The sequence below is a fragment of the Scyliorhinus canicula genome, unplaced genomic scaffold (assembly GCF_902713615.1).
Source record: "Scyliorhinus canicula unplaced genomic scaffold, sScyCan1.1, whole genome shotgun sequence".
Taxonomy (NCBI): domain Eukaryota; kingdom Metazoa; phylum Chordata; class Chondrichthyes; order Carcharhiniformes; family Scyliorhinidae; genus Scyliorhinus; species Scyliorhinus canicula.
This window is the reverse complement of record NW_024055909.1, coordinates 251,681-265,379: the sequence shown is the minus strand read 5'-3', so window position 1 is coordinate 265,379 and position 13,699 is coordinate 251,681. Positions and strand designations below refer to the sequence as shown.

The following is a 13,699-nucleotide window of genomic DNA, read 5'->3' as shown; positions in this document are numbered from 1 at the left end:
AATTGGCCACCTAGCAGATACCGGAAGAGACGGTTTTTGAATTTGAGATCGGAGCCCAGCTCAATATCTTCCATCGGCAAATACCTTCGCCAATTTATAATGGGGTTGCTTAGCTCAGTTATCAAAGCGGCCGTGAAAGGGCATCACGGTAGCATTGTGGATAGCACAATCGCTTCACAGCTCCAGGGTCCCAGGTACGATTCCGGCTTGGGTCACTGTCTGTGCAGAGTCTGCACATCCTCCCCGTGTGTGCGTGGGTTTCCTCCGGGTGCTCCGGTTTCCTCCCACAGTCCAAAGATGTGCAGGTTAGGTGGATTGGCCATGATAAATTGCCCTTAGTGTCCAAAATTGCTCTTAGTGTTGGGTGGGGTTACTGGGTTATGGGGATAGGATGGAATTGTTGACCTTGGGTAGGGTGCTCTTTCCAAGAGCCGGTGCAGACTTGATGGGCTGAATGGCCTCCTTCTGCACTGTAAATTCTATGATCTATGATAAGGAGCGACGTTAACAGTGTGGGTTCAATTCCCATGCCAGCTGAGGTTATTCATGAAGATCCCACCTTCTCAACCTTGCCCCTCGCCTGGGGTGTTGTGGCCCTCAGGTTTCTCGTCACCAGTCAGCTTTCAATCCAAAGGGGAGATCAGCCTTTGGGACTGTTACAAAATTGAATCATGCCCGTTCCTCATTAGAGGCCTGAAACCGTGAGTGAATATGTTATTTCACTGGCCCGTAGCCAAGGTGCAGGTTCCACCTTAATTATTCCTCCGGAGACTCTCATTCAGAATAAATGAGAGATGATTTGAATCCGCCGCAGAGCTAAATTTGCGGCTTGGGTAATTCATGCCGTTTCTGAGAGACGATGCACGGACCAGCGAATGGCCTCTTCTTTGCAATTTCCTATCCCATTCTCGCTGCCATTGGTGTGCCTGGTAAGTGATAGATTTGAAATAGTTCTCACGTTCATGTAAATCTCCCTTTCCTTTCAGGATCGAAATGTTTTTTCTCCAGTATTGAGCGATGTTTGTGAGTTGGGAACGTCCAACTGGTTACAACATAAATAATATTATTGGATAATATTACGCGTGTTACCGTGAATTATTTTGCTTTATCTGTACTTGCGTAATGGGAAATTACAAAATATCATTCACATTATTATGCCGTACATGGAGAGACATAGTTTATTAGAAGACTAAAATATGACTTGAAATATAAGGATTTGTAGGAACGTTAACCCCTTATGTGGCTGAACAATTGGTTCAGTTCAAATGTAGTCAAATGTAATCCAATCTTTAAAGTGTTGTGCAGGATAAAACCTACAAAGTGACATGCATTTCATTCGCTGATCTTACTGCAGCATCAGAAGATGAATTATTACAGTATAATGACTGAATTAGATTAATTGTAATTCAACAGTCATTTATTGATTCTACAAATCTACAGTGCGACCTACAGCAATTTGTAATCATTACTGTGCAGTGAGGTAGTACTCGGCCACACTCATTGTTATTGAGGTTTGAGGAATTAGTTGCAAAATCTCACACATGAGTATCAAATAGAATCGGTGCAGTATAGAATGAGGCCATTTGACCTATTTAGTCTGCACCGACCCTTCGAGAGAGAATTCGACCCATGTCTGCTCCCTCATACCGCACGGAACGCTTTTAATGAGGTGTGTGGAGTTTCAAGATTTTTAAATGTATTATACGTTTTGTCTTTAATCATTAACTGTATGCACGTAATAATGGCAAGGTCAGCATTTATTCTTCACTCGAGTTTTCACTTGAGAAGGTGATGTATTTATCTCTTTAGACACTCCGGTACGGAGAGTGGGGATGCGTCACAGCAACTTTAACAATTTATTTTCATACCGGACGACCAAAGGAGATATTTGACGTACATTTTCTCAATGGGTTCAGTTTCTAAGGATTCTCCTGCAGCAAAAAGGAGAAATTTAGCCATTTAGAGAATTCCAGGTATCTGCAGCTAAAGGCATAATCGAGACAGCCGCAAAGGGTAAAATCTGCAAAAATCTAGACCTGGAAGCATCCTGTGATCTCAGATAGTTGGAGCATGTTAAATGAATCGGGAGAGGGAGATGATGGACAGCGTTTAAAATTAGAACGGCGAAATTAGTTAAACAGCAAGATTGCCTGAGTGGGAGCCAGTAGGGATGTTGGGTGGGTGGGAATTGACTGAATAAGGGAAGCGACAACAAATTTGATCACCATCTCCAGGGATTGACTCGATGAACATAGCGATTAGTTTTAAATGGGACTGATTGCCACTCCTCCTATTTTGACATGTGTTGAATCCTGTATCGAATATTCAATAATTGCCAAATGCTTTGCCTTATTTGGAGTCTGGAGGTGGAAAAGCGGAGGATAAGGATGGTTCCAGTAACAAACGGAATGACGCAGTAGCTGGTGTTTGGAGTCTGCTTGGGTAAATCTTCTCTTTTAATTTCTCACAGCCAACTTGGTGTCCATCGTAATATTATCCAGAGGACGGTGCGGACTATCCAAATGTATCACCTCCTACCTCGTGGCGATAGCAGTGAGTGACACCCTCGTCATCATCACCGCCATAATCCTCAACCGAATTGGCCGTATCTACTTTCAGAAGAGTGTCCTGTCCACTACCCCCGCATGCATATTCAGCACTCTACTGGTCTATTTTTCCCGGGATGGTTCAGTTTGGCTGACAGTGGCATTTACCCTTGACCGATTTGTGGCCATCTGTTGGCAGCGCCTGAAGACCAGATACTGCACCGAGAAAACTGCATTGTCAGTTATAGGAATGGTCTGTTGCCTGAGCTGTGCTAGGAACGTCCCTTTCTACTTCACTTACCAGCCCTTATACATTGTGAACGGGGTGCCCTGGTTCTGTGCCGTTAAGTCCAGCTATTACACTTTGCCCGCCTGGCAGGCCTATGACTGGCTGGACCACATCTTAACCCCATTTCTCCCGTTTCTCCTCATCCTGCTTCTTAACGTCCTGACTGTAAGGCACATCCTAATTGCCAGCAGAGCCCGCAGGAGGCTTCGGGGAGCTGAAAAACACAAGGACGCAGAGATGGCCAATCGTAAGAAGTCTATTGTCCTGCTCTTCGCCATCTCGCTCAGCTTCCTCCTCTTGTGGGTCACCTATGTCGCGCATTTCCTTTACGTGCGGATTACAGGTGAGGGCTACCGCACCAGCTTGAATTTCAAAGACCCACGATACATCCTGCAGGAGACAGCCAACATGCTCCAGTTAGTCAGTTCCTGTAACAACGTCTTCATCTATACGGTGGCCCAGACCAAGTTCCGAGAGGAGCTGAAGAAGGTTCTTCTATGTCCTTTCACCACGCTCGTGGGTTACCTGAAACACTAAAAACACGTTCAACATCCTCGCGTTAATTCACTTTCATCAGCTTAGATCGGTGTGTCACTCTTTCATACTGTCCCTCTGGAATCAGAAAGTTCTGGTTTTCAGATGGAGGATTTGAGAATTGTAAGGTCCATAATCCAGTGGCGACAGCCTCTTCTGTTGCTCGGAATGAATACTGAATTACCGCAGTTGATAACTTCATGGAGAAGATAGTGGAGTCAAAGTTTAGCAGCGCAGAAAGAGGCCCATCGGCCAATCGCGTCTGTGCCGACCATCAAACACCTATCTATCTATTGTGCGGGAAGGTAGCACAGTGGTTACCACTGTTGCTTCACGGCACCAGGGTTCCTGATTCGTCACTGTATGTGCGGAGTCTGCACGTTCTCTCCGTGTCTGCGTGGATTTCCTCTGGGTGCTCCACTATCCTCCCACAAGTCCTAAAAGATGTGCTCTTAGGTGAATTGGACATTCTAAATTCTCCCTCCGTGTACCCGAACAGGCGCTCGGAATATGGAGACTAGGGGCTTCTCACAGTAACTTCGTAGCAGTGTTAATGTAAGCCTATTTGTGACAATAAAGATTGTTATGATTATTTTAATCCTATTTTCCAGCACTTGATCCTTAGCCTTGTATGCTGTGTTGTTTCAAGGGTTCATCTAAATTTGTTTAAATATTGTGATGGTTCCGGCCTCCGCCATCCTTTCAGGCTGCAAGTTCCAGATTCCCACCACCCTCTGGGTGAACAAGATTGTCCTAAGACCCTCCTATGTCTCCTGCCACTTACCTTACATCTATAGCCCCGGTTACTGACCACTCTTCTAAGGGGACAAGGTTCTTCCTATCATAATTTTGTACACTTCAATCACGCTTTCCCTGCTCCAAGGAAAACAACATCAGCCTATCCAATCTATCTTGACAGATGAAGTGCTCCAGCCTAGGCGACATCCTGGTGAATCTCCTCTGCACCCTCTCTCGTGCAATCACATTTTTCCTATAGTGTGGTGACCAGTACTGCACGTATTGTAACTGTGTCCTGAGGAGTGTTTTTCCCCGTTTCATCATAACCTCACTGCTCTTACATGCTATGAATCTGCCAATGAAGGCAAGAATCCTATTTGTCTTCTTAACCATCACATCTTCCTGACTGCCGCCTTCAGAAATCTACGGAGGTGCAGTCCAGTGCCCCTCTGCTCCTCTATACGCCCTAAGGTTCCATGGTTCAAAACGTATCACATGCTTTGTTAATCCTCCGAAATGCATCACCTCACACTTTTCAGGGTGAAATTTCATTTGCGACTATTCAGCCCATCTAACCACCCCGTATACATCATGAGATATTTTAATGTTTACCTATTCACGACTTACCACACCACCAGTTTTCGTTTCATCTGTGAACTTACTGCTTAGAACACCGACATTCCAGGCTAGATCATTAATGAAATGAAATGAAAATGAAAATCGCTTATTGTCATGAGTAGGCTTCAATGAAGTTACTGTCCAGATACCGGCGCCAGATACCTGCGCCTGTTCGGGGAGGCTGTTATGGGAATCGAACCATGCTGCTGGCCTGCCTTGGTCTGCTTTCAAAGCCAGCGATTCAGCCCGGTGTGCTAAACAGCCCCTAATGGAGACTACAAACAAGGGACCCAGCGGCGACCCCTAAAGTACACCACTGGACACGGGGTACAGATATTGGGATAGTTCTCATTCAGCCGTGGGGATTTGTCTCCCTTAATGCAATTTAGGATACTCAACACTTCCTCCTTTGATATATTGACGTTCTCAAGAGAGTTCACACACCTATCCCTGACCTCAACATCCGCCATGCCCTTCTCCCTGGTGAATACTGACACAAATTACTTATTAAGAAGTTCACCACTTCCTGTGGTTCCACGCATAACTTCCCTCCATTGTCCTCGAGTGGGTCTACTCATTCTCTTGCTACTCTCTTGGTCCTAATATATGCATTAAAAGTATTGGGATTCTTCTTGACCATGTTTGCTGAAGGCATTTCGCAGCCCCTTTTAGCCCTCCTATTTCCAGTTTTTAGTTCCTTCTTAGTTTCACTGTACTCTCCTAGGGCTTCGTCGTTGTTTCGATGCCTAGACCTAAGGCATGCTCCCTTTTTCCTTTTGCCTAAACTTACAATTTCCCTTGTGATCCATGGTTCCCGGATCCTGCCATTTATATCCTTCTTTCTGGGGATACACACACGCGCACGCGCATGCACAGGCTGACACACATGTACACGCATGTCTACACATATCCACTCATACGCACACACGCACGCTCACGCCCACACACACGCAGACACACAAGCATGCAGACACTCTTGTGCCCACAAACGCAACGTGTACACACGTGCACGCCCACCTACACACGCACGCAGGCACACATGCACACATGCACACACACACATGCACGTACACAAGCACATGTAAACAAACGTACACACACTCATGCGCACAAACACACTCACGCAAACGCAAACACGCTCATCCGCACACATACACATGCGCGCACACAGACCCATCTACACACAAACACACGCACACATACTCATGCACACACACAAACCCATGCACGCATCAACACATGCACGTACAAACGCTCACACATAGGCACAAGCGCGCACACAAACACAGACTGAGCAACTTATCCACCTGGAAGTGGGAAGAAAATGTACTATTTCCAAATTTTCTGACAACGATCTGTGCAAATCGGTTTGAAGAAATTGAAGAATTTAATGTGTGTTATTTATCGGAGTGCGGCATCCATATCAAGGGTCACCAATGGAACTGTCACCAAAGCTCGAAAGGTTTTCCAGGAGGAGATCCCACAACGTCTCGTTAAATCGCCTGATATATAATCGGAAATGAATCCCAAAGTCATGATCTGTAACACCATTCTGGGTGATGATAATTAATTAAAAACTTTTACTTATCGTTCATGTTTAAGGTTGATTTGAAACATTGAAGGGAAGTATATTAGTAGAATGCACAATTACGAAAGAAACACATGTTCAAATTATTCCACGCGCTGTCTAAGAGAGACTTAGGAGGAAAAGACATCAGTCATTCTCTGGTTATCCCTTCCTCTCGAGGTTTTGTAGTGATGGAGATTGACAGATTGGATCGTTTAATTAGCAGCATTAAAAGTGACCATTTACAAATACGGTAATTGAAGCATCAGATTGTAAATGCAGTTAAACACTGCTCGCAATTTATTAAAATTGAACTGTCGAGGTACAAGTTCGGGAGATGCATTGAAACTTTGGCAGCTGATTTTCGGAATGGTAGCACGAAATTCTTCACACACACACACACCTTGAACAATGTAGTGGAGGTAAATACGCAGGCATCATTTATGAAAATGCTAAAAATTATGTGAAACTATGTGAAAATAAAGGGTGGACGGATGGGCGACTATTCCTGATGACATATGGACGGTAAGAAGGTGGGAATGTAACAAGCTCCTTGACATTACATGGAGTCTCCACCGGATGGCGGTGTTCGCGGTGTTCGTTTGAGTTTGGAACAAGCTGCAGATGGATTCGCTCTCCAATAACTCCATTTGATAAAAATACTGAAATAACGGGATTCCAAAATATTTCCAAATCAATGTAGTGCTTAATTTGTAGTGCTATTGTGATTCTTTGAAGTATGATAAATGTGATATTGGAAATAGTTTTGATCAGTTGTTCATCCCAGTATCTACTTCCAATAATTCCAGAAATTTTCAACAAACCATGCGTTTATTGTATGTTCGAAAGCCTGCGATTAGCCATCCAGCCTGAAAGCATTTCCCAGGACTTCTTCAGTAGCCCTATACTTTAAACTGCTTGAGGGTCATATCCATTTGGAGAATGTTGTGTGAGATTCTGACGCTCAGACCTTTACAAACAGTGAGTTACAGATTCCCACCACCTTCTGGTTGAATACGTTTTCTCTCGAATTGCCTTTATGCCTGCCACCTTTAAACCTAAATCCATGGTCCCTTATACATCACTCGACGACGGAGTTCAGGCCATCCTATCGATTGTTTAAGCTCATAATTTAAGAAACTTGGGACTCCTTTCAGCCTCTTCGGTTCCATGCATCACGTGATCCGTTCCGTCCTATTCAGGGACTAGCATTCAAACTTTAATTGCAATAGCAGGTGGTACTGAGAAAACGAGACAACATTTATTGTGTTCAGAATGAGAAGTGCGAATGGCAGAAATAGAACTTGTGACACGGGGCAAGCGGGTTCAGCCTCTCCTGTGATCCTTGAGAATATTCCGACTGATTGACATACTTGTTCACGCATTGCTCAAGGATAGAACGGATCTGTTTCTCGGATTGTTTGTGTTGAATTTGTTTCTCATGCGTATCCAAATAATTTACAACCAAAGGCGCACTGGTAAGCTCTAGAACATTTCAGCAGTGGTACGCGCGTCTGTGTTTACTTTGTGAGTTTGTGGATCTAGTTGTGTGTGTTTATTGATGTATGGACATATCACGAGGCTCAGTGAATTGTGTTCCAATGGGTTGTATATGAAACATACTTCATCACAATCTTGTAATTGCTTCATGATCTCATGGCTACGACGTTCTTTAGTGAGAGATCCGAGAGAGGCCTGTTCTAAATCTGGACTGAGCTGACTAAAAGAGTGAATAGTCACCTAAGCAAAGATCAACAGCCCAGTGGAGTCTGTATTAATTACTTTCTAGATGGAAAACGCTTTAACCAAGGTCGCCAAAGCCAACGTAACCACAATACACATACATCTACAATATGTGGGTGACGACAGTATCGTCTGCCCATCCGGACGGGATTTCAAACCACTCTCAACTACTAAATTCTGTGTACCCATCTTGTTCTTAAATGCTACCAAAATAAAACTCTTATATAAATCGACAGCTGCTCAGTCAAATATTTCATTCCCAATATACGTTGAAGAAGTAACTCTGGAATAACTCATAGAAGAATATCACAGAAACCCTGTAGTTCAGAAGGGCGCCATCGAACCCGGATCCCTTGCGCTGTGAGGCAACAGTGCTACCCATTGTGCCACCGTGCCACCAAACAACTGGCATACCAGAAGACCATAAGACCATAAGGCATAGGAGCAGAATTCGGCTACTTGGCTCATCGAGTCTGCTCCGCCATTCAATCATAGCTGATATTTTTCTCATCCCCATTGTCCTGCATTCTCCCCATAACCCCGATCCCCTTATTAATCAGGAACTTATCTATCTCTGTCTAAAAGACACTGAGTGAATTGGACTCCACAGCCTTCTGCGGCAAAGAGTTCCACAGATTCACCACCCTCTGGCTGAAGAAATTCCTCCTCCTTTCTGTTTTAAAGGATCGTCCCTTTAATCTGAGATGGTGTCCTCTGGTTCTAGTTTTTCCTATAAGTGGAAACATCCTCTCCACGTCCACTCTATCCAGGCCTCGCAGTATCTTGTACGTTTCAATAAGATCCCTTCTAGACCTAAACTCCAACCAGTACAGACCCAGAATCCTCAAACGTTCCTCATACGACATGTTCTTAATTCCAGGGATCATTCTTGTGAACCTCCTTTGGACACTCTCCAAGGCCAGCAGATCCTTCCTTAGATATGGGGCCCAAAACTGCTCACAATACTCCAAATGGGTCTGACCAGAGCCTTATACAGCCTCAGAAGCACATCGCTGCTCTTGTATTCTAGCCCTCTTGACATGAATGCTACCATTGCATTTACCTTCCTAACTGCCGACTGAACCTGCAGATTAACCTTAAGAGAATCGTGAACAAGGGCTCCCAAGTCTCTTTGTGATTCTGCTTTCCGAAGCATTTCCCCATTTAGAAAATAGTCCATGCCCAGATTCCTCCTTTCAAAGTGCGTAACCTCACACTTTTCCACATTGTAGTTCATATGCCACTTCAATGCCTCCTCTCCTAGCTTGTCCAAGTCCTTCTGCAGCCCCGTTACTTCCTCAATACTACCTGTCTCTCTACAGATATTTGTATCATCTGCCAAATAAGCAACAGTGCATCCAGTTCCTTCTTCCAGATCGTTAATGTATATTGTAAATGTTGTGGTCCCAGCAGACCCCTGAGGCACACCATTAGTCACCAGCTGCCATTCTGAAAAAGACCTCTTTATCCCCACTCTTTGCCTTCTGCCAGTCAGCCAATCCTTTACCCATGTCAGGAACTTACCCTAAACACCATGGGCTTTTACCTTATTTAACAGTCTCCGATGCGGCACCTTCTGGAAATTAAAAAAATTAAGTCCACTGATTGTCCTTTGTCTAACTTGCTTGTTGCCACTTCAAAGAACTCTAACAGATTTGTCAGACACGGCCTCCCTTTGACAAAGCTGTGCTGACTCAGTCCTGTTTTACCATGCACTTCGAAGTGCTTTGCGAACTCATCTTTAATAACAGACGATAAAATATTACCAATGACGAATTCAGGCTAACCGGCCTATAATTTCCCGTCTTCTGCCTCCCTCCCTTCTTAAACAGTGGTGTAAAATTAGCCACCTTCCAGTCCTCTGGGACCGTGCCTGCCGACAGCGATTCGTGAAGGATCATCACTAAATCCTCCAAGAGTTTCCTCAGCTATCTCTTTTAGGTACCAGGGGGTGTAGTCCATCCGGTCCGGGTGACTAATCCACTTTCAGACCTTTCAGTTTCCCCAGCACCTTCTCCTTAGTAATGGTCACTGCACTCACCTCTGCCCCCTGGTTCTCCTGGAGCTCTGACATTCCACTGGTGTCGACCATCGTGAATACTCATGCAAAGTAACTATTCAGTCCGTCTGCCATTTCTTTGCTTCCTATTATTACTTCTCCAGCCACATTTTCTTGTGCTCCAATGTCTATTTGTGCCACTCTCTTACCTTTTATATATTGAAAAAATCTCTTCGTATCTTCCTTTATATTACGAGTTAGCTTGCACTCGTACTTCATCTTCTCCCCCATTATTGCTTTTTTAGTTGTCCTCTGCTCGCTTTTAAAGGTGTCCCAATCCTCTGGTTTCCCACTAATCCTCGCCACTTTGTATGCTTTTTCCTTAGCTTTATTAACTGTCCCTGACATCCCTCGTCAGCCATGGATGCCTTGTTCTCCCCTTCGCATGTTTCCTCCTCCTTGGGATGAATTTCTGTTGTGCCTCCCTAATTACCCGGACCCCCCCCCCTCCAAAAAAAAACTCCTGCCATTGCTGTTCCACTGTCTTCCCTGTTAGGCTCCTTATCCAATCAACTCTGGCCAGCTCCACCCTCATGTATTTGTAGTTACCCTTATTTAATTGTAATACTGTTACATCTGATTCCAGCTTCTCCCTGTCAAACTGCAGGGTAAATTCCATCATATTGTGGTCACTGCTCCCAAAGTGTTCCTTCACCTTAAGTTCCCTTATCAAGTCTGCCTCATTACACATCAACAAATCCAGAATTGCCTGTTCCCGGGTTGGCTCTGTCACAAACTGCTCCAAAAAACAATCGTAGACATTCCACAAATTCCATTTCTTGGGACCATTGCCAACCTGATTTTACCAGTCCACTTGCATATTGAAGTCCATCATGATTATTGTAATATTGCCTTTTTACATGCCTTTTCTGTCTTCTGATTTATTTCCTGTCCAACATCCTGACTACTGCTTGGGGGCCTGTACATAACTCCCATCAAATTCTTTTTACCTTTGCGATTCCTCAACTCTACCCACAGAGAGTAGATGCCTTCTGATCCTATATCGCTCCTTGCTGTCGATTTAACTTCATTCCTTACTAACAATGCAACCCCGCCCCCTTTGACCATCTGCTTGACCTTTCGATAGGACATATATCCTTGGATATTTAGATCCCAGCCCTGATCCCCTTGCAGCCACGTCTCTGTGATGCCCACAACATCGTACCGGCCAATTTCAATGTGCGCAACAAGCTCATTTACCTTGTTCCGTGTACTGCATGCATTTATGTACAACACCCTCAATCCTGCATTGGCCTCTTCCCTTTTCAAACTCTCCTCAGTCACTCTACGCTGTACTGTGACCCTTTTTGATTTTTGACTCTGGCTTCTCTGCCTTACACTTTCCCCCTGACTGCTTTCTGATTCTGGCCCCGTTTTACTTCCCTCCGACTTCCTACATTGGATCCCATCCCCCTGCCACATTAGTTTAAACCCTCCATTGTCACCATTGTCGAAGATAAGAGACCCAATGCCCGATAGGTTTCACAAGTTCAACCTTCCACAAACTACAACAGCGATTGTTGAATACAAATGCCTCCCCAAATCATCAAAAGTGCTGGTATACGAAAGAATTTGACAAAATTCATACAAAAAACATACAAAGTGGCAAAGATTTGTGGAAGACGAGAGAACTGGGAATCTTTAGGGGCAACAGAAAAAAGATAGAAAGAAGAGTAAGATAGATTATGTGTGTAAACCTGCTCAGAATATAAAAACAGGTAGTAAAAGTTTCTACAAATAGATAAAACAAAAAAGAGTGGCTAAGGTAAATATTAGTCCTTTAGAGGATGAGAAGGGAGATTTAATAATGGGAGATGAGGAAATGGCTGAGGAACTGAACAGGGTTTTTGGGTCGGTCTTCACAGTGGAAGACACAAATAACATGCCAGTGACTGATATAAATGAGGCTATGACAGGTGAGGACCTTGAGAAGATTGTTATCACTAAGGAGGTAGTGATGGGCAACCTAATGGGGCTAAAGGTAGACAAGTCTCCTGGCCCTGATGGAATGCATGCCAGAGTGCTAAAAGAGATGGCTAGAGAATTTGCAAATGCACTGGTGCTAATTTACCAAAATTCACTAGACTCTGGGGTGGTCCCGGTGGATTGGAAATTAGCAGACGTGACACCACTGTTTAAAAAAGGAGGTAGGCAGAGAGCGGGAAATTATAGGCCAGTGAGGTTAACTTCGGTAGTAGGGAAGATTCTGGTATCAATCATCAAGGAAGAAATGGCGAGGCATCTGGAGGGAAATTGTCCCATTGAAATGAAAAATGAAAATCGCTTATTGTCACGAGTAGGCTTCAATGAAGTTACTATGAAATGCCCCTAGGCGCCACATTCCGGCGCCTGTTCAGGGAGGCTGTTACGGGAATTGAACCGTGCTGACTCCTGCTTGGTTTGCTTTCAAAGGCAGCGATTTAGCCCTGAGCTAAACAGCCCCTGTTTGGGGACACGCAGCATGGGTTCCTAAAGGGCAGGTCGTGCGAAACTAATTTGGTGGAATGTTTTGAGGATATTGCCAGTGAGGTAGATAACGGGGAGCCAATGGATGTAGTATATCTGGATTTCCAGAAAGCCTTTGACAAGGTGCCACACAAAAGGTTGCTGCATAAGATAAAGATGCATGGCATTGAGGGTAACATAGTAGCATGGATAGAGGATTGGTAAATTAATAGAAAGCAAAGAGTGGGGTTTAATGGGTGTTTCTCTGGTTGGCAATCAGTAGCTAGTGGTGTCCCTCAGGGATCCGTGTTGGGCCGACAATTGTTCACAATTTACATTGATGATTTGGAGTTGGGGACCAAGGGCAATGTGTCCAGGTTTGCAGACGACAGTAAGATGAGTGGTAAAGCAAAAAGTGCAGAGGATACTGGAAGTCTTCAGAGGGATTTGGATAGGGGAAGAGAATGGGCTAGGGTCTGGCAGATGGAATACGATGTTGACAAATGTGAGGTTATCCATTTTGGTCGGAATAACAGCAAAAGGGATTATTATTTAAATGATAAAATATTTAAACATGCTGCTGTGCATAGAGACTTGGGTGTGCAGGTGCATGAGTCGCAAAACGTTCGTTTACAGGTGCAACAGGTGATTAAGATGGCAAATGAAATTTTGTCTTTCATTGCTAGAGGGATGGAGTTGAAGACTAGGGAGGTTATGCTGCAATTGTATAAACTGTTAGCGAGGCCACACCTGGAGTATTGTGTTCAGTTTTGGTCTCCTTACCTGAGAAAGAACGTACTGGCGCTGGAGGGTCTGCAGAGGAGATTCACTAGGTTAATCCCAGAGCTGAAGGGGTTGGATTACGAGGAGAGGTTGAGCAGACTGGGACTATACTCGTTGGAATTTAGAAGGAAGAGGTGAGATCTTACAGAAACATTTAACATCTTGAAGGGAATAGATAGGACAAATGCGGGCAGGTTGTTTCCACTGATGGGTGAAAGCAGAACTAGGGGGCATAGCCTCAAAATAAGGGGAAGTAGATTTAGGACTGAGTTTGGAGGGTTGTGAATCTATGGAATTCCTTGCCCGGTGAAGCAGTTGAGGCTCCTTCATTAAATGTTTATAAGATAAAGATAGATAGTTTTTTGAAGAATAAAGGG

The 13,699-nt window shown here is 44.4% G+C and overlaps 1 protein-coding gene across 1 annotated transcript; it reads left to right on the top strand.

The window, feature by feature from the left end:
• The first annotated feature begins 859 nt into the window (after positions 1–859).
• Positions 860–3,372, top strand: LOC119961294 (probable G-protein coupled receptor 139). The gene is made up of 2 exons (XM_038788708.1): positions 860–929; positions 2,471–3,372. The coding sequence occupies exons 1-2, from the start codon at positions 860–862 to the stop codon at positions 3,370–3,372; spliced, it is 972 nt and encodes a 323-aa protein (XP_038644636.1).
• Positions 3,373–13,699: the final 10,327 nt, after the last annotated feature.